Genomic DNA, 20,958 nt, shown 5'->3' on the forward strand with positions numbered 1-20,958 from the left:
TTTTATCTAATTTGATAGGCCTTTGCAGAAATAATACATAGCCTATCAAATTAGGTAAAAAATATTTTCAATATAGGGAGTCTACCAGTTAGTATTTCATACAGCTTACTAAAGTGACATTCTGATTTAAACAAATACTTTGGTTTCTTGTGTATCCATGCAGCTTAAACAGGACTGCCCAGAGTACGGTGGCTGTGCGCTGCAAGTGGAGGGTCAGACTGTAGCCATGAGGAAGTCACCAAGGAAACACTACCCTGGAAGGCCATTCTGTGATGACACCTGACCTTAACACTTCTGTCAGCAGTCCTTAACTTAAATATTCAAAGCAAATTCTGCAATAACCCAAAACACTGTATGATGACTGATGTACTTGTTTTTTCCACTTACCCTCCCTGTCCAATGACAGGTATTATCTTCACATTTTGTTGTATATTATCTCCGTTTTTCTTTCTGGCATAGTAAATTCCTTGCCACTCCTATAAATGGAATGTAAGCATCATCATATTTTGTGTTGAAAACAGAAACCCAAAAACATTTTCCACTTCAGTTCTGATTCACTTACGTTGCTAAAGCAATTAAGATAAAAAACGATCTCAACCCTAAACCGATTTCAGGTAATCAGACAATTCTTTCTTAACTTCCAAAGTCCGTCTCCTTCTAAATTGCTGACTAAAGTCAGGTCACCATAGTCTAAGTGGCCATATATTTTCAGTGGCCATCTGCAGACAAGAGGGGTCCTGGACACACAAATAAAGGGCACTCCCCCTCACTTCCTCCTCTCAAAACTCCCACCTGCTGAAGTGGAAGAGGGGGCTTAGCCTCTGCCCCTGTGTTTGAGAGGGGAAGAATATCCAGACTGGGGGGCCAAAAGGGGCCATTATGTGACCACTACCGGCTTCTGAAGTGAACTAAATGGCTTAGAGGCCCCTCTGGGATGTGTGAAGGTTTCACCCCCTGTATATGGGGTGTGGAGGATGAGGTAACAGCCAGGACCAAACTCAAGTAAAACAAACAATGAAACCTCAAAACCCAGGGCTGAAATCACATTAGCTGTGCTCTCCTGATCAGACACAGAACGTGGGGATTCTTTCAGACAGGAAGTGCAGCCTGGGGAAGGAAGTCTATGCAGAACAAGACTACAGCAAGAGAACTGGGTCATGGTGACTCCCTTTATCTTGGGGTGGTAGGGAAAGCCAAGATGGAGCTGGGTTTTGTCACCATCCTAAAATGTTATGAATTCCTCCAAGAAATCACCAAGGCTCTTAAGCTATGGAAATCCCTAAAACCCACAGTAGGACACTGAACCCCTAGGGTATACCATAACCTTCTTAGCCTTCCAGAGTCCCTCAGGACCTAGAGTTGATCCAGGCCAGGAGTTGAGCACCACAGCAGCCTTGTTGGCTTAGCTGAAGTTTCCTATCCGGAGCCCTACTCCAGGTCAATTCTGAAATATTCTAGTTTGGTACATGGCAACCTGCATCCATATACCAATGTAAGAGCTCATCTTCAGACTCCTCTAGGAAAGCAGATCAAAAAGAAACCAGGATACTCTGATAGAATCAAAGGATGATTACTGACGCTTCCTAATTCTGAAAACAATGGGCACCAAAAAAAGGGCTATATCAAAAAACAGCCAGAAAGCCCAGCTCAGTCCTTAGCTCACACTGGAGAAGAAGGGAGGCATGGGCCTTAGTACAGTTCTGAGGGGGAGCTCAGCCCAGAGGACGAGGCTTGCAGTCCAAAACCACCAAGGACTAAACAGGGTTCCCTAGGCAGAAATAAGTGGGTTGTTCTCCATATCCACAACTTGCATGCCTACCTTAGAAGGAAGGCTTCAGGAGACAGGTCTAAGGGTTACTTCTGAAGCTCACTATCAAGGGGAATATGGGAAATTGTGACATTTGCAAAACCATGAATATACTAAAACCCACCAAATTGTATACTTTATTTATTTTTTGAGACAGGTTCTCGCCGTTCACCCAAGCTGCAGTGCAGTGGCACAACCATGGCTTATTCCAGCCTCAACCTCCCAGGCTCAAGTGATTCTCCTACCTCAGCCTCCCAAGTAGCTGGGAACACAGACACATATCACCATGCCCAGCTATCAAATAGTATACTTTCAATGGGTGACTTGTATGGTACAGAAATTACATCTCAGTAAAGCTGTTACATTATAAAGAGAGAGAGAAAAAAAAAATTACAGGGACCAATTCAATCAGTGAGCATTTAAAAAAATATATTCAGGCCGGGCACAGTGGCTCACGCCTGTGATCTCAGCACTTTGGGAGGCTGAGGCAGGCAGATCACGAGATCAAGAGATTGACACCATCCTGGCCAATGTGGTGAAACCCTGTCTCTACTAAAAATACAAAAAATTAGCCGGGCGTGGTGGCATGTGCCTGTAGTCCCAGCTACTCGGGAGGCTAAGGCAGGAGAATTGCTTGAACCTGGGAGGCGGAGGTTGCAGTGAGCAGCCTGGTGACAGAGCGAGACTCCATGTATACACACACACACACACACACAAACACACACACACATACATACACATACACACATTTTCAGGATTTTCTTCTCCTTTCTGAATAGACTTGGGTGGCTGAGCGATCCCAAGTCAAGGCTAACAGGTCATTCCAGCCAAAGTTCCACAGTCCATCTAAAGAAGTAAGACAATTTAGACAATGGCTTGGCTTGGGTAACAGAGTCACTGGAAAACAGAGTTTTCCAGTCACCAGTGGAAACAAAAAATATTTACTTGCATAAATATCATATAAGATTTAGTTCCAGCTAGGCACGGTGGCTCACACCTGTAATCCCAGCACTTTGAGAGTCTGAGGCAGGCGGATCACGAAGTCAGGAGTTCGAGACCAGCCTGGCCAACATGGTGAAACCTCGTCTGTACTAAAAGTACAAAGATTAGCCAGGCATGGTGGTAGGCGCCTGTAATTCCAGCTACTCAGGAGGCTAGGGCAGGAGAACTGCTTCAACCCGAGAGGCGGAGGTTGCAGTGAGCCGGTATCACGCCATTGCACTCCAGCCTGGGCAACACAGTGAGACTCTGTCTCAAGGAAATAAAAAAAAAAAGATTTAGTTCCTGAGAATAATAACAGTACTACCTTAGAATGCTATCATGAAGATTAGGTTGGGTAATTCATGTAAACTCTTAGCAAAGTCCTAACATATAGTAAACATTCAGTAAATGAGCTGGTTTGGGTACAGGTGGTTTGTACAGGCCTCTTTCTCCAGGCCAAGCTCCCCTCAGAACAGGAGTAAGACTACTACCTCCCTTCTGTCTGCCTCAAGCTATGCACCAAGCTGGGCTTCTCTGGCTATTGATGCAGTCCCTCTTGGCACCCATTGTCTTGAGAATTAAATCATCATCATCCAGCCATCCTATCACCAGGGTGAGCACAGTGCATGCACATGATAAACTGTCAAAGAACACTTGGAGCTTTTGTTACTGAATGGGAAAGGTAGGCTGAGGTTCAACTATAGAATCCTGGCAGCCAAGTTGAGGACTATGAGCTCTATGCTGAGGAAGCAACATGACAAAATGATGACTCAGTAAGACTAATGAGGCAGTAGTAAATGGTGGACTGAGTGGAGAGGGAGGATCCTGGACAAGGAGACAGAGTTACACGCTGTAACTCCACAGTGTGAGAAGAAGGCCCTGAACAAGGTCAGGCCCAGGCAGTGGACCCTCAAAGCAGGGGTTTAATAGCCATCAATGCTCGCGGATTTGATGGAGGGGACCAACAGGCAGGAAGGGATCAAAACCATTTCAGGAATCTAAGTCAAAGCAACTGTGAGGTTGGTCCATGAGCAGAGACGGCAGGAGTTGGAAGAGAGATTGGGTTTTTTGTTTATGGGAGATAAGAGAAAACCATTGCTAGACAATTAAGATGACAGCAGGATGCTGAACCAGACCTTGGAAAAGAGGCTGACACTAAAACCAGAGAAGTGTGAGATTTCTACAGAGCAGAAAAGATACTTCAACAACAAAGAAGCATTTTGAGGGACAACAATAGTGGGCAAAGGCCAGAGTTCTGGTAACTCTGGGAAGAAATAGAAGGAAGAAGAGTAGGAAAAGGGGAGCCAGTGAGAGAGGAAAGCAAAGGCACAGGAGCTAATAAAGGTCAAAGTTTTGAAACGCTAAAGAGTTCTGCAGCTGCACATCATCATCATAGGCATCTAAGTAGCCACCATTTATTCGGCACCCATTAAATGGCAGAAGAAGGATAACACACAGTTTCTGAGGGAGGAAAAAAAAAAATCAAGATTTCTAAGAGGCCACGCATGGTGGCTCACGCCTGTAATCCCAGCACTTTGGGAAGCTGAGGGAGGAGGACTGCTTGAGCCTAGGAATTTGAGACCAGGTTGGGCAACACAGTAAGACCTCATTTCTACAAAATATGTTTAAAAAATTAGCCAGGTGTGATGGTACACACCTGTGATCCCAGCTACTTGGGAGGCTGAAGTGGGTGAATCACTTGAGCCTGGGAGATCAAGGCTGCAGTGAGCCAAGATCGTGCCACTGCACTCCAGCCTGGGTGATGGAGCAAGACCCTGTCTCAAGAAAAAAAAAAAAAAAGATTTCTAAAAGAGAAGAGACAATGTGAAGTTTAGGTATCCGAGAAGATGGGAGACTATGGGTTCTAGAGCCCTGATAGACAAGTCTTGGGGAAGAAAAAAGAAGAGTCAGGTGGATGGATATACATACAGGATGCAAAGACACATGAGTGCAAGGGGCTGGAAATCAACATACCTGTTATTTTTACCCAAAAGAGGAGCCACTGACAAGAACGGGCAGCAGGGGTTTGTGGAGATGGAAAACATTTATAACATTCCCTGCTTGAACATCATCAAAATTTCTCTTCTGCCCCAAGAAGGTCCAACTTCAATATCCAACACCTAGTATCTGACACTCCAAGGCCCCAACTCCTGGCCATTTGGCCATTTCCTGAGTCTCCATTCTGCAATGTTGGTACCCAGCAGATGCCTGAATTCCCCTTCCTGATCACAGTGCCACTGTTCCATAAGGCCTGCTGACCCCTCAACAAGCCCTGCTCCCTGGAGATGGAATTATGGATTCTTTCACCTCAAAACACAGGCCAGCTCAGTGGCCTCCCCTGCTGCCATGTTGCCCATAGACCAGCAGGTTGCTAACAAAGGATAAAGGTCACTTTTCCATGCTCCCCAAGAACTGGGAAACACAAAACAAATACCCAGGCTCTTTTTAGAAATAAAGCAGTATAGGCCACCTGCAGTGAGTGGCTCACGCCTGTAATCCCAACACTTTGGGAGGCCAATATCGGAGGACTACTTGAGCCCAGGAGTTCGAGACCAACCTGGACAACATAGGGAGACCCCATCTCTACAAATAATTAAAAAATTAGACATGATGGCATGTGCCTATGGTCCCAGCAACTCAGGAGGCTGAGGTGGGAGGACTGCTTGAGCCCAGGAGGTCAAGGCCATTGCACCTCTGCATTCCAGCTTGGGTGACAGAATGAAACCCTGTCTCAAGAAAAAAAAAAAAAAAAAGGAAAGCAGTATAGGGGTCAATAATTTGATGATGTTTCCTATTCTTTGCTCACAATAAGTATAATTTTAGAGAGCAGGTCTCTTGCTATTCAAGTTTGAGGCCTTTTGTTACCTGGTGCCCAACAGCACAACCCCAGCAGAGGTGAGACACAGTTCACACAGAACTGGATGGAGCCCAGCACTTAAGAGCGCATCCCTTCCTTACCTCTACTTGCCCCCTCAGTGAGAGGGACATGGAATGTCTCAGTGGAAGTTCTGCCATATCAAGGTGTACAAGGCCCATCCTGGTTCATACCCAGTTGAACCTCACAACAAAACCACTGGCTCATCCAGCAGTAGCAAAGAACCTAAATGCCAGGATTGAGGTGGCCACGGTAACGCCCCCACCATGGCTGCTGTGGTCTCGGATGACTGCTGCTCTGTGGCCTCCTTCTGAGTATGCTCTTCTCAACCATGGAAAGGAAAACTTGCCCTCACCTACATGGTGCACCTGAGCACCTGAGGGTCTCTTCATCCATCTCAGCTTTCGTACCTCTCTTTCTAGAGGACCTTCCACTTCCTCTAGTAAAAACAACCGAAACAAAACAAACAAAAACAAAAAACAAAAAAAATCCTTGACAGAAAAGTTGAAGGCAAAATAAGAGCTATGCCTACTTTTGTCATTCCCCTGGCAGGGCTTCACTGGGCCCCTGCAGCCGGTCTATTCTTTCCCTGTTCTCACTTCAAGGCAATGTTGTGTGCTCAGAGACATAGGGAAGACAAAGAGAAACATGCCAATTCATGGTATCTTCATGGGGTCCAAGATGAGTGGAGTATAAGCTTTGCACAGCACCCTGCCCCTGTGGTAAGCTGCTGTTTTGTGCCACAAGATAGGCACTAGCCAAATGCCATAGGAGAGAGAGTATCACTTCCATCAGTGCCTCCACAGAACAGGCAGCACAAGTCACCAATTTTTCAAATGTTTGAAATAATCAGATTAATAGTCTCTACCCAACTTCCAAAAGCAAAAAAAAAAGTCCAGCAGAAAGGACCACAAATGATTGTGAAAAGCAGTAGTGTTTTCCTTCTCATCATATTTTAAAATTTGTCACAATGAGGCACTATCAGAGGCTGCGGTTCAGAGAAACAACCTTTCAGACTGAGCCTGCCTTTCTTCTGCCTGTTCTTTCAGCATCATGATTATGTGACTTCTTACATTATTGAATAATGGTTACTTTTATTTGTTTGTTTCCAACCCTCGAATATGAGCTCTCTAAGGCAGGAATTTTTGTTTTGCTCTTCTTTCCATACCAGAATCTAGCACAGTGTCTGGCTAACAGAAGGCATTTTTAAAATGCTCAATGAATTAACGAGGATTGGAGAAATCTTGGGCTCAGATGTGTTCTGAGAATGTGTTGCCTTACTAGCAATTCTTTACCCAGAACCATTTGCCAACATCTACAACTAAGAAGACCAGTTATTAGAAAGATCAAGTTATTCACCTACTATAAAGATAACAACAATGGTTGCTAAGTGCCAATTCAAGTTACTTTGCTTATTGGCTAATCATATTATACATTTTCTTGACCCCAGTTTCCTCACCTGCAAAATGGATATAACAGGGATAACACTCCCTATACTTCCCTGGACTGCTGGGAGGAGTAAGACTGAGATTACCTGGTAGTACTCAATGAACACTAAGTCTTCCTTCTCTCTCTGTTGTGAAAGTTAAAAAAGGTACTGACCTCTTACTTACCTTGCCTATCCTGATGCATGAATTTATAGTATCGAGCAAGTCAGCCTTTTTTTCATTTATAGGCACTTCTCCTAACTCCTTCCCTATTAATTCACCTGACTGATAGCCCATTGTTGTTTCAAATGCAGGATTTGCATACTGAAGGGAGACAAAAGAAAAAACACAAAGTGAATTAAAAGTCATTTTGAAAAGAGGACATTCAAAGGTCTTCGACCTAAGCCCTTCAGGTTTTTCCCCAGAAAAAGCTCAGGAGCCTGGACCTCACCGTGGCAGTTCTGAAGCCATAAGCACACAACCCATGAAGAATTCTGGAGCCCAGAGGAGCTTCTGCTTGCGTGACACCTGGCTGGGCTTTCTGCTATGTTCTCCTGAGGCTCCAGGAGGGCAGCAGGCCCACTCCCACTTCAACAGGGGCAAAGGGATGTGTACAGGGCCAAACCAGGAGCTGCTACATCAGGGCTGTTTAGGTGGGGGGTGGGGGCGGGGGCATGACGGAATAAAGCACCAGGTAGAGTGCAAAACACTCAGGCTCTCCTCCCCCTCCAAACGTTGACCTCAGCAAGTCACTTAATCCCTCCGAGACTCTTATCCGGATATGGGAATGAAACATTTCTCGTCTCTTTCATATGGTTCAAAGAAATGATGTGTATGGAAAGCAGGCTATGAACTAGGAAGTAATTACAAATGTAAGGCTTTATGGTTAAGTTTCAAATATGACTGTAAGATAAGCAGAAAATGTATGGGAAAACTGTACATGTGCTAATGGTGATGATGATAAAACAATAATTGGATACTATCTGTCAGGGTCTGTTTTCCTCACTGGGCACTATAGTAAACACTTCACATACATTAACTCATTTAGTCCTCATGACATCCTTACAAAAGGCAAGCTGTTGTTCTTACTAATATTACTTCCATTTCCATCTCCACAGATGAGAAAGCAGATTCAGCTGGATTAAGCAACTTGCCCAAAGTTGTTCAGCTGAAGCAGGATGGAGCCCAGGCCCGTCTGACACCAAAGCCTGTGCCCTCAAACACTGGCTCACGCTGCCTCTCAAGGCACCAACTCAAAGTCAACACCATCAACTCTTCAACAAGGAAGTCACAAGTCACATTAAAGTGAAAGACTGGAGAGCCCAGAAGTAAAATCAAAGTGGAGCTAATTCTCAGACAAAAGGAACGTTTTTTCTGGTGCAACTCCCTTTTTTGCTGTTATCTGAAAGCATTTAAGCTATGTTGCTTTAAGTCATATAAACTCACTTTGCTAATAATGTGTAATTTATTCAGTACTTACTAGGTATGTTATTTCTGAAACTTTTAGTTGTTTCTAGTATATTTCTGTAAGTGCAAAGTATCTTCAAAAACAGTGAGAAAGGTGAAAGACTTGCAGACGTTATGGTCAGAGCACTCCCCCTCCTACAACAGCACTACCCCCAAGCCGCCAGCAATCACCCATTTCAGTCTCTCCTTGTCAAACAAACAAACTAGTGGAAATAATGAACGCAAATGTGGTATTTCTACAGGTATTTTCTAAGACCTTAATTGTTAGTATGTTTTCTAATCTACAGAGAGCTTATTTTAAATTACATATTTTATTGATTTTGTTCTGATAATCCTCGAAGGAAAACTGGTCTCCTGAACTTCAAAAGAAAAAAAAAATCATACTGGAGAGGTTCAATCCTAAAAACTGGAACAAAACAAGAAATCCAGAAAGACAGATTTCCAAAATAACAAACCTGTATAACACGGTCTTCACTTGTAATTTCAATTGCATCTTCACTGTTTTCTAATGCAGTGAATACAGAGTTACAAGCCCTTTATGAGTAAACAAAAAAAGGAATGATTAATGTAAATACTACAAAATCTAATAAAATCTTGGGTTATTACATTAACTTATTTAAATGTATTTTTCGTCTGATTTATAAGGAAGGGAGAAAATATTTTAAAACATAAAGAAGAAATAAACATCCCCCTGCAAGCCCCTCCATTGGGATCATCACTATGTACACACTGTGGTATCTTTCCTTCCAGTGTGAAGGAAAGACACATTGGGCCAGTGGGCCAGGGTGGCCACACGCCAGGGTCAAATCCAGCTCTTCAGCAGCTGTGGGACCCTGGGCAAGTGACTGAACCCCATCAAGCCTCCCCTCTCACCACCTTAGAGTCCTCATGAAGACTAAATAAGAGAATAGAGTCAAGAATACTGCACAGAGTCTGGCAAAGAGAAGGCAGTCAATCATTTGTACCTATTATTTTAAACAAATTATTTTCACAAAATTGAGGGCATCTGGAATGACTAGCTTTGCTTCCTGCTTTCTTCACTTAGCCATCTTCTGTGAGCATTTTCTCACATCTTTCGTGTTTGAAAACATTTTTAAAATTATACAAGTAACAATGTTTATTGAAAAAAATTAGAAAATAAACATTAACAAAAATAAATGGAACACTATACCACACCCACTTGAATAATAAAAAAGACAGTCGACAACATGTATTAGTGAGGAACCCTCCTACACTGCTGGTGGAAATGTAAAAAAGTGCAGCCCCGTTCTGGAAAACAGCCCCATTATGTCCACACAAAAACTTATATACAAATGTTCATAGCAGCATTACTCAGAAAGTCAAAAAGTGGAAAAAACCCAAATGTCCATCAATTGATGGATGGATAAACAAAATGTGGTATATCCATACAATGGAATATTACGCAGACATAAAAGGATATGAAGTCTTGATATATGCCATAACATGAATGAACCTTGAAAACCGTAAGCCAGTCACAAGGATCACACAGTGCATGAAATGTCCAGAATAGGCAAATCTGCAGAGATAGAAAGTAGATTAGGCCAGGGGCGGTGGCTCATGTCTGTAATCCCAACACTTTGGGAGGCTGACGCGGGTGGATCACCTAAGGTCAGCAGTTCAAGACCAGCCTGGCCAACATGGTGAAACCCCGTGTCTACTAAAAATACAAAAAAAAGATTAGCAGGGCGTGGTGGCAGGCACCTGTAATCCCAGCTACTTCGGGAAGCTGAGGCAGGAGAATTGCTTGACCCCAGGAGGCAGAGGTTGCAGTGAGCCGAGATTGCACCATTGCACTCCAGCCTGGGCTGGGGATAATAAAAATGTTCTAAAATTGTGGTGACTGAAACACAACTCTATGAATACACTAAAATCCTTTGAATATACCTCAATAAAGCTGTTTAAAAATAATAAGATCAAATAACCTGAAATCCCAATACCCAGACATCTCAACATTCTATTTTATAGAAAAAAATCCAATTATTTTCAATAAGCATTGAAAAATGTTCTAGGCATTACCTTGTACAAAATGCATATGTAATATGTATACAAAAACAAGATCATACTCTACAGTTTTATAATCTGCTTTTCTCACTGGCACACTACACATTAATCTTTCCATATCAATAACTGTAATTCTTTATCACTTTAAATAACTATACAATATTCTAAGATTATATTATGATTTATTCAATAAATCCCCTATGACTAGACATTTAGGTTGCTTCCAGGTTTTTTCCTTGTATAAGGAATCTCCCAAAGAATGATTTTAAGATTCTCTGGCCTTAGAAGATGAAAAAAAGAAAACAACTGCCTGCTTATAAAGTGCAGAGATACTACTAAGTAAACTCTAAAACTAACAATGCTGGCCAGGCATGGTGGCTTACGCCTGTAATGCCAGCACTTTGGGAGGCAGAAGTAGGCAGACCACTTGAGTCCAGGAATTCAAGACCAGCTGGGCAACATGGCAAAACCCTGTCTCTACAAAAAATAAAAAATTAGCTGGGCTGGTGGTGCACATCTGTAGTCCTAGCTACTTGAGAAGCTGAGGTGGGAGGACTGCTTGAGCCCAAGAGGTCAAGGCTGCAGTGAGCAGTGATCACACAACTATACTCCAGGCCGGGCAACAGAATGAGACCCTGACTCTAAATAAGTAAATAAATAAAACAATGCCTTTACATTATTCCTGGTATTACTAAACTGTCCCACTAAAGACAATAGCTTAGCCAATAAAATCAGCTCATTTTAGCGTGTAAAAAAAAAAACCAGGAGATAATACGTAAATTACAGCTCAATAAAATTATTTTTTTAAAAAAGCAAAAAACACGCTGGGCGTGGTAGCTCATGCCTGTAATCCCAGCACTTTGGGAAGTTGAGGAGGGTGGATTGCTTGAGTTCAGAGTTTGAGACCAGCCTGACCAACATGGTGAAACCCCACATGTACTAAAAAAACACAACAACAACAAAAAATCAGCCAGGCCTGGTGGCACGTACCACTGTAATCCCAGCTACTTGGGAGGCTAAGGCAGGAGAATCACTTGAACCTGGGAGGTGAAGGTTGCAGTGAGCAGAGATCGCACCACTGCACTCCAGCCTGGGCAACAGAGTGAGACTCTGTTAAGCTCTGACTCAAAAAATCAAAAAATAAAATAAGCAAAAAACAGTAAGAAGTAAGTTCTCACCTCCAATATAACAAGCTTGGAGGAAATGGATCTGTGAGAAGCCCTACCGGGTATTATCATACTTGTTTAGCTTTTGCAGATTTGGTAAATAAAAAATGTTAAATCATTTGCAAGTCTTTATTAGTGAGGTTGAACATCTTTTCACATTTATTGGCCATTAATATTTCTTGTGAACTGCTTGAGAACATGTCTTTTAATATTTTTCTAATTTTCAATTGATCATTTTAAAATTGATTAATCAAAGCTCTTCATGTATTAGGACATTAACCTAATGTCTGTCCTATATGTTACAAACACATTTTTCCCAGTTTGTAATTTGTCTAAATTTTAAACATTATTTAAGGTTTATTTTAACTGTAGATAAGCTTAACATTTTTACGTTGTCTAATCTGATTATCTTCCTTTATAAAATGTGGCTTTTATAGATGCTAGTTTATAATGACTTTGTCATCCAATTACGTATGTCCACTTTTATTTTTTAGTACTTATGTAGCCCTACTTTTTCACATTTAGGTTTTTAATTCATTGGAGTTCATTTTGGGGGTAGGACGTGAGATTGGAACATAGCTTAATTTTCTTTCCAACTAATTAACCAACTATCACAATTCTAGTCACTGAAAAGTCCACCCTTTCCCGTGTTGATTTAAAATGCCATATAGTCATATACTAAATTCTTTTTTTTTTTTTCCCCTTTTTGAGACCGAGTTTTGCTCTTGTTGCCCAGACTGGAGTACAGTGGCTCAATCTTCGCTCACTGCAACCTCCGCCTCCTAGGTTCAAGTGATTCTTCTGCCTCAGCCTCCCGAGTAGCTGGGATTACAGGCATGCACCACCAAGCCCAGCTAATTTTTTGTATTTTTTTAGTAGAGACAGGGCTTCATCATGTTGGCCAGGCTGGTCTCGAACTCCTGACCTCCAGAGATCCACCCGCCTCAGCCTCACAAAGTGCAGGGAGCCACCGTGCCTGGCCAATCATATACTAAATTCTTAAATATATCCAAGTCTGTTTTTGTTTTTGTTTTGAGATGGAGTCTTACTCTTGTCACCCAGGCTGGAGTGCAATGGCACCATCTCAGCTCACTGCAACCTCTGCCTCCCAGGTGCAAGCGATTCTTCTGCCTCAGTCTCCTGAGTAGCTGGGATTACAGGTACCCACCACCACACCCGGCTAATTTTAGTATTTTTAGTAGAGACAGGGTTTCACCATGTTGGCCAGGCTGGTCTTGAACTCCATCCTCGTGATCTGCCTGCCTCAGCCCTCCAAAGTGGTGGGATTACAGGCGTGAGCCACCACACCAGGCCTGCTTCTGGTTTTTATATTCTAGTTTACCATCTAGCAGTGACACCCTTACTTGTTACAGCATTTTAGTGCATTTTAGCATCTGACAGAACAAGACTCTATTTCTCCCAATTCTCTAGTCTCACATTTCCTTTCCCTTTATATTTTTATATCTCCCTGTATAATGGACATCATAATTTGGCTGCCAGCGGGAGCACAGAGAACAAAGCAGGGCATGATGGGAGATGAGGACAGAGAGGTAAACAGTGTACAGACCATGGAGACCCTTGTAGGCTACATTTTGGAGTCTGGACTTCATCTTGAAGGCAGTGGGTGCCTATCTGGGGTGTTACAGAACAGAACACAAATGGAATTATGTGTTACGTCTGTGTGGAGAATGAAGAAGGAATCAAGACTAGATATAGGGAGACTAATTGGTGCTTTCAGTAATCCGGGTAAAAAGAGAGGGACCTAGACTAAGAGTAGCAGTAGAGATGAAGATTAAGTGGACAGATTCCAAAAATTAGTAAGATCAATTAGACTTGGTGAGTGACTGGATTTAGGGATCTATGTAGAAGAGACAGGGGTTTTTAGTTTAGGACCACAAGGTAGATGACAGCTAAGGTATACAGGAGGAAAAGGTTTGAGATTACAGTCAGATTTAGAGATGGGAGAAAGAATGAATGCAGTTTCGAAAATGCGGATTTCAGTCTAAAGGACTATTTTTGCCATTTGCTGCTTACAAGATCTTGGGTGTGAGTCAGTTAACTTCCTTGGGTCTCAGTTTCTGATTCTTGATTGGATAACATAAGCTCCAACTTCACCTACTGCTCCAAAATTCTGCTCTCCTCTGAGAGAGGGTAGTAGCCTAATCCACTGTGGGAGTGCTGCAGCCAGGCTGACATGACCCAGGAGTGGGGAAAAAAGCAGGCCCAAGGGCAACAATCTACCTTAAGTTTCCTTGCAAAATCTAGCAGCATAAAAAATCTCTTTTGTATACCACACCAGCCTTCAAACACCTCTGCTCAGCAGCACTTCTTTGCTAACTCACACTATGCCCACTAATCATTCATTTCGTTTTGTCTATAAAGTACCTATCTTCCTTACACGTGGAACCCTGTACTGGTCCTTATTAATCTTGGTACTCCCATTCTGATCCCCTTTGACTGTCTTGGGCACATGCAAATGAAATGACCCAGTTCTCTCTTTGATCTCTAGTAAAGGAAATGTTAAAGAATAGTTGAACATCCAAGGAAGAAACCTAAAATGATAGGAAGCTGCCGACTTTATTTTCTTTTGTCAAGCTGATAAAATTATATTAATTTTCTGCTTTTCTTACTCTACAAAGAATGAGGCCTCTACTCATTTCACTTAAAACTATTTTTTTAAAACCCTGTTTATTAAGAGCAGATAAAATGCCTATTGTAGAGAAGAAAAAAATGTCACCTACCAGAGATAACTAAAGTTAATAGATTGGGGGTATGTGTATTAAAACCATTTTTTTCTCTAGAAAACAAAACATAATCCAGCATATGCAGTTTATATTCTGCTTTTTAAACTTACTATTATTTGGGGCTCCATCTTTAAATATGAGTCTCTAATTACTAAAATGACCATTTATTAGACATCCAGGCAGACTCCAAAAAGTCTGTATGAGGGGAGCTGCCACTCCATTCTCTCCAATCCCGTATTTGCAAGAGGCCATTTATGGCTCAAAAGTAATCCCCACAATCAAAGTTCTCACTTGCCATGCTGCCCTGTGTGGCCTGGAGGGTTTTCCCGAAGTGGTAGAATTACCTGAGTTTCAGTTGTGATCGCACCTCTCCAAACTCCAGCTGGAGCAGTTCATTGTAGCAGGCCATGATGTTGGGGTTTTCCACATACCTCTACAAACAGAAAGAGGAATTTTGTGGATAAACAAAGGTGCTTCTTTATGTGTGCCAATAAAAATAACTCTTTTAACAAACTTCTCAACTTGGCAACTGAAATCTAAAAAATACTTTATCATTAGTAAGAGAGAAAATTTGTGGGCACCAAATTAGCTTTTAAAAAAATAGGGTGTAAGAATGCTTTTCCTTCTATCATTTAGCAGCCTTGCATTTAAAAAGAAAAGAAAAGAATGCTTTTCTTTCAGCATCTTCCGTTAAGAGCATTTTGGTTGTTTTCATGTCACTGAAAAAGCAGAGGCTAGAACATGTAGAGGAGGAAATTTATTAACTAAACTCCTACTTATATTACGCTTTCAGAGTATATTCAAGAACAGTATTTGGTCCTTTTTAAAGTCATGTAAGCTTACAATAAGCAAAAATACACATGCATTTCTATTTGCACCCATATTTCACAAGGGAAACCCGGACATGGGCAACATTTTCCTGAACTAACCTCCAACAGCGGCTCAGTGAAGCCGGAAGATGATTATCTTCCATAGCAGAGGCACTGGCAGAAGTCATGGATGGATTTGCCCAGTGTCTCTTATAGCTGTGGACATTAAGTATTTTATATAACCTTTACATAGTGGAAATATCTCACAGCAAAGTGAATTACATAGTTCTGAGAAGATGGACCCATTCCACCATCAAATTTCATACTCCATGAAGACATCTTAGCAGCCACTGTGTTCTGCCACATAGTTCTATTCAGACGTAAAAATATTTGTGAGCATTAGTCCCCTGTTTCTAAAGTGCTCTTTGTTTTTTACCTGCACAATAAGTGGACAATACTCTACCCGGCTGAGGAGGAAGCTGATGCCTAAGAGGCAGAGCCTCTGCAGATCACTATCCATAAGCCCCAGCCAGACCAATTGCGACAGGGGTCCCCTTGAAGAGTTCCTTCTACTACCATGGTGAATGCAAACGTCCCGTTTGAACTGTGATCAGGGTCTTGTCTGGGTGTCAAGCAACCCAAAAATCTAGCCCTTGGTTCATGCCTTAAAAGCTGTATGATTGTATATGAGGCATCTAACACTCCTGAGCTTACTTCCTCAACTGTAAAGCAAGAAAAATAATACTGTTCCTATCCAGTGAAGGTCACCGTGAGAATAAAAAGAGATAATGGGAGAAAGCATTTTAAGTACAAACTGCTGCATAAATGTAAAGAACAGCTACTGTCACCCCCACAGGGGAAGGCAAGACCTGTTGGCCAGGAGCATGATAAACCCTATACCTATAGGCCAAAACAGAGCCCCTTTCTCACCCAGAGGTCTGACAGAGGTGACATGCCTGCCAGCTCCCATCAACTGAGAGGGGAGGAGTGTGCTAGACCTGCTGTCTACATCTCCATCAGCCAAGACCCCACGGGAACACCCAAAAGCACTGGACAAGAACCCACTTCTGACTGGGCAGGGACAAGGAAAAAAGATTTCTTGACATAGTGCTTGTGCCACTCCAGGAGACAAGGAATGGTGGTCTTGAGACAGAGAGGGGTCCTCAGTTCTTCTGCAGGTAAGATCTTGGGATGTGGGGGCTCTGGAGGGAATGTGTATTTATCCAATTCCACAAATGGATTCCCATGCATGCAATCAGACTTTTTACTGAGTCTGAATGTTATGCATACACCAAACTTTTTTATCCCAAAGGCAGAAAACCAAGGTAAAAAAAACTAGCACGTGACCAAATGTACAGCATCTTGCTCCTACTGTTCCCCCCCCAAAACTTCTGTTTTGCCATACGTGTCTAAACTTTATCTAAACATCTCTCTTTATCTAAACATCTCATCTTTCCTGCCCCTTGCCAACTTTTGTTTCTGTCCCAAGGATCCCACAGGGCGTGAAGGGTGAAGAACCAGGTCCACGGATCCTCAGAAAGCAAGCTTATTCCCTCTGCTTAAACAGCAGTTAGCCTCCTCTCCCTTAACCTCCTCCCATGAAAGGGGCTGGGACTATAAATCCTACAGTCTTCCAAGCTAACTTAACGTCACTTTCTCCAAAGCATATCATACCCATGGCTAGGACCTGAGCCCATCTTTGCTAGGCCTCTCCCAGTGGTTCTCAGCTCTCAGCTGCATATTAGAATTACCTGCAATTTGAAAAAACAGCAGCATGCAGGCCCCTCCCCAGACCAACTGAAACAGACTCCCATGGGATGTTATTCAGGGGATTCTAAGGCACGCCCAGCAGTGAAGTCTACTGACTCAATGGCCAAATCCAATTGAGAAGGCTAGCAGGTCCTCCATCTACTTTTCAATCCTGAATCATGGCTAATCCACAAAATAGCTCATGCCCCTTCCTACCCGCCATCCCCTATACCAGAGATATCATTATGGTGTCAGCTTTCAGATTCAAGCCTTGGCACCACTGCCTATAGCTGTGACTGGGAGAATCCCCTTCCTCTAGGTCTAATTGTTCTTCTCAGTAACGTGAGCATCCTTTTGTTACACAAAAGTAAGACTCTGGATGAGATTAGTTACCACTTGTGGTCTCTGAGGACTGGTCGCCCATATGAATTCCTCATCTACAACATGGTGAGCCTGCCACTACCCTCCACATTTCCTAAGTCAGGTGCTTCTAAAGTGACTACTGCTAAGCTTTTGGGCTTTTTGCATGGACATGTCCTCACAGGGGTGTGCACCTAAAAGTGATTCCATCAAAGTCTTCAGAGGATTCCTTGATTAAGGTGCACAGGCTTGAGTGTAGCAAGAGTGTGTGTGTCAGTTACTTTTCAAGTTAGCTCCATGATAACACTGTAATACTAAGAAATAGTATTACTAGGAAGTAATACTAATAGTAATACTAAGAAGGACCACGATTTACTTGACCTTCTACCAGGATGCTCTTTCTGGTCCACAGAACTGTGCTGACAGACTTCTCGGGCAGAATTTCAAACATGGCAGTCACCAAACACAAACTTCCAACAGTGCATCTATGTACTTTTCAAAGAGACCTCAAACAAATACAAGGCTTAATGACCTCGTGTGGCTGTAGGTAAGCAAATAACCCAAGGCAGAGGGAAAAATATATCCCCTAAGTTTCACTAGAAAGTGGAAGCTTCTAAGAGTCCTTTTCTGAATTATTTTCCTCAGACAGAACTCTTGGGGAAATATATCTCTGAATTTTATGTATATCCCCAAAAGAAAGGTTAAGCAATAACTTGACTGGATATATAAGGCTGTAGTCTCTTTCTCCCTGTATCCTCTCATCAAACTAGACATTATTGTTTCAGATAGTAAATATATATTTACCCTATACAGATCATTTTCTTTACTCATCTCTTGCATTTCAGACCTTCCACCTGGAATTCACATTCCTTCTGGTTGACGTATATCCTTTAGAACTTCCTTGCGAGGATCTGCTAGTTACAAATTCTCTCAATGTCCACATTTCTGAAAGTCTTTATTTCACCTTCATTTTTGAAAGATATACATGCTAGGTATAAAATTCTAGAAAGTTCTTTTTTTTCTTTTTTCTTTTTTTTTTTTTTGAGACAGAGTCTTGCTCTGTTGTGAGGCTGGAGTGCAGTGGTGCGATCTCGGCTCACTGCAACCTCCAACTGCCTGGTTCAGGCGATTCTCCTGCCTCAGCCTCCCAGATAGCTGGGATTACCACCATGCCCAGCTAATTTTAGTATTTTTAGTAGAGATGGGGTTTCACCATGTTGGCCAGGATGGTCTTAATCTCCTGACCTCGTGATCCGCTCACCTCGGCCTCCCAAGGAAGTTATTTTCTTTTACTGCATTGAAACACGTTATTCTACTGTCTTCTTTTTTCCACTTGTTGCTGCTGAGAAGCTAGTTGTTAGTGTGTCATTCTTTTGAAGGTAATCTTTTTTCCTCTAGCTTTTTTTATTTTTATTTTTTAAATTTTTTTAAATTTAATTTTATTTTTTTGCAGTTTCACTAGGATGTGTCCTCTTTTAAAATTTACTCTACTTTGGATATGTCAGAATTCATGAATCTATGAATTAGTTTTTTATCAGTTCTGGAAATATTTCAGCTAGTAACTCTTCAAATATTTCCTCTGTTCCATCCTTCCTCTTCTCCTGGAACTCCAGTTATATATACACACAAAACTTCACACACTATCCTCCACATTTCTTCACCTAACTTACTTCCTGTCATTGTATTTCTGTGCTACATGTGACCTACTAAGTTTTAAATTTTTCAATTATTGTGTTTTAATTTCTTACAATTCAGTTTTGTTCTTCATAAAATTTGCCATGATACTTTTAATAGTTTCCTATTCCTTGCAGATATTTTCTGGCTTATCTTTCATTTCTTTACCTATAGTAAGCATACTTGCTTTATAATTCATGTCTCATAACTAGTCTCTGAGGGATGTGAGGGTCTGTTACTAGGCTTTTTTCCCTGATAATTTTTCTTTGGGATGCCCTGTCACCTGGTGGATTGACTCTAGCTTTGACTTACTGCTGCCTGCTGCCCTTGAGCAATTATTTATGGAGATCCTCTGCAGGCAAAGATGAAGCTGTCTTCCTCTGGGGAGATTTGTATTTGCTTCTGTCAGGCACTTAGGAGTCCTATTCATTCAGAAAACTTGAAACTAAATTCACAGCTTGAGATTTCTTGACTACCTTACTTATACAAACCTGGGCTACAAATCTGCCCAAGGGTCAGCCTTACTTAAGTTCTCTCTGTATGATTCCTAAGGCCTCATTTGCAGCCAGCTGACCAAAGCCCCAAGTAACCTTTTGGCTTAGAGAAACCAACACATTGAAGCTAGGAGTGGAGAGAAAGAGAGCTGTGTTTGGGTTGCCTTATTTCCAGAATCCTTAAACTGGCTTAAAAATTTGCATGTATGCATATCAGCATCATAACAATACATCCTATGGTATAATTTTTAGTGAATATGCCATTAAAGGAGATTTTATTATGTTTAGATGACTTTAGCAGGCATAATTTTGAGAGACTAAGAGCATGAACTGTTATAGATTAGATTAGCAGATTATAAAGTTAAACAAAGTTACACCAAACTGTAAAACAAGGACAGTAATTTTTTTTTTTTTTTAAGTATGATTGAGGCAGGTTCTCCTTATGTTGCCCAGGCTGGTCTCAAATGCCTGGGCCCAAGGGATCCTCCTACCTCAACCTCCCAAAGTGCTGGGATTACAGGTATGAGCCACCACGCCCGGCCAGACAATAATTTCTTTTTCTTCAAATTAATTCAAAGCTTTTGCTGGGTACTGAACTGAGATAAAATAATTTCTCAAATTGAATTATACTTGTATAATAAATAAGTGAGTACATACCCTTGTAAATCCAGCAGCAATGAAAGGCATTACGGACAACTCTTCTCTATCCACCCTTCAAAATAACACAGTAAAGAACATAGACATAGTTTTTATCAATTACATCTCATCTCTTTTACTCTACTAATTTAAATACTTCGTTATGTAATGAGTACTTTTAGATGAGTCAGATTAATATACAAATTTAAAGGATAAAGTTGAAAACTGTCTGCTGTTTCAGTTTCACATTTGGCTTTTTGGAATTACATATTATAATACTTGAAATACAGAAACTACATTAATAGCAGGAATACACGAGTGTCCAAATATCTTTTAATATATAAAATTTTAATTTAAATGAAGTTAAATTTACTCCTATTTTCTTCTACTTCCAGGTTTTTTTTTTTAAATTCCTTTTTCCCCTACAGCTCAGGAAAAAAGTTTAAAGGACACAGAAACGTTTCTTCTATGTATAAAAACATATAAGCTAAATAACATTAATTTGAATACTTGCCCTTCTCCTAATATATTTCTCTTCTTTCCTTACCTCCAATTTAAAAACAAAACCTAAGATTCCCCCATTTATGTGTAATTCAAATCCTCAGAGATATCTGGAGTTAGAAGGCCCTAGGAAGATACCCCTAGAAAACATTCATACTTTTAGGAATGGAATTCTCTCACAGTTTGCCTGTTTCTAAAGTGAAAGGCAGTTTAAAAATCACAAAAATCTAGCATGAGAGCAGAAAG

The 20,958-nt window shown here is 41.5% G+C and overlaps 1 protein-coding gene across 2 annotated transcripts in view; it reads right to left on the reverse strand.

Annotated features, from left to right (window-relative positions):
• PDE8A (phosphodiesterase 8A) overlaps positions 1–20,958 on the reverse strand; it is a 157,208-nt gene that overhangs the window by 41,724 nt on the left and 94,526 nt on the right. For both annotated transcript variants that reach the window (XM_017884272.1, XM_017884273.1), the window contains 5 exons: positions 20,233–20,287; positions 14,834–14,922; positions 9,013–9,091; positions 7,277–7,414; positions 388–476 (listed from right to left, as the gene is read on the reverse strand). In XM_017884272.1, the coding sequence (XP_017739761.1) occupies positions 388–476; positions 7,277–7,414; positions 9,013–9,091; positions 14,834–14,922; positions 20,233–20,287 (450 nt within the window). The remainder of the gene's footprint in view (positions 1–387; positions 477–7,276; positions 7,415–9,012; positions 9,092–14,833; positions 14,923–20,232; positions 20,288–20,958) is intronic.

The sequence above is a fragment of the Rhinopithecus bieti genome, unplaced genomic scaffold, assembly GCF_001698545.2.
Source record: "Rhinopithecus bieti isolate Rb0 unplaced genomic scaffold, ASM169854v2 scaffold_14885, whole genome shotgun sequence".
Classification (NCBI taxonomy): domain Eukaryota; kingdom Metazoa; phylum Chordata; class Mammalia; order Primates; family Cercopithecidae; genus Rhinopithecus; species Rhinopithecus bieti.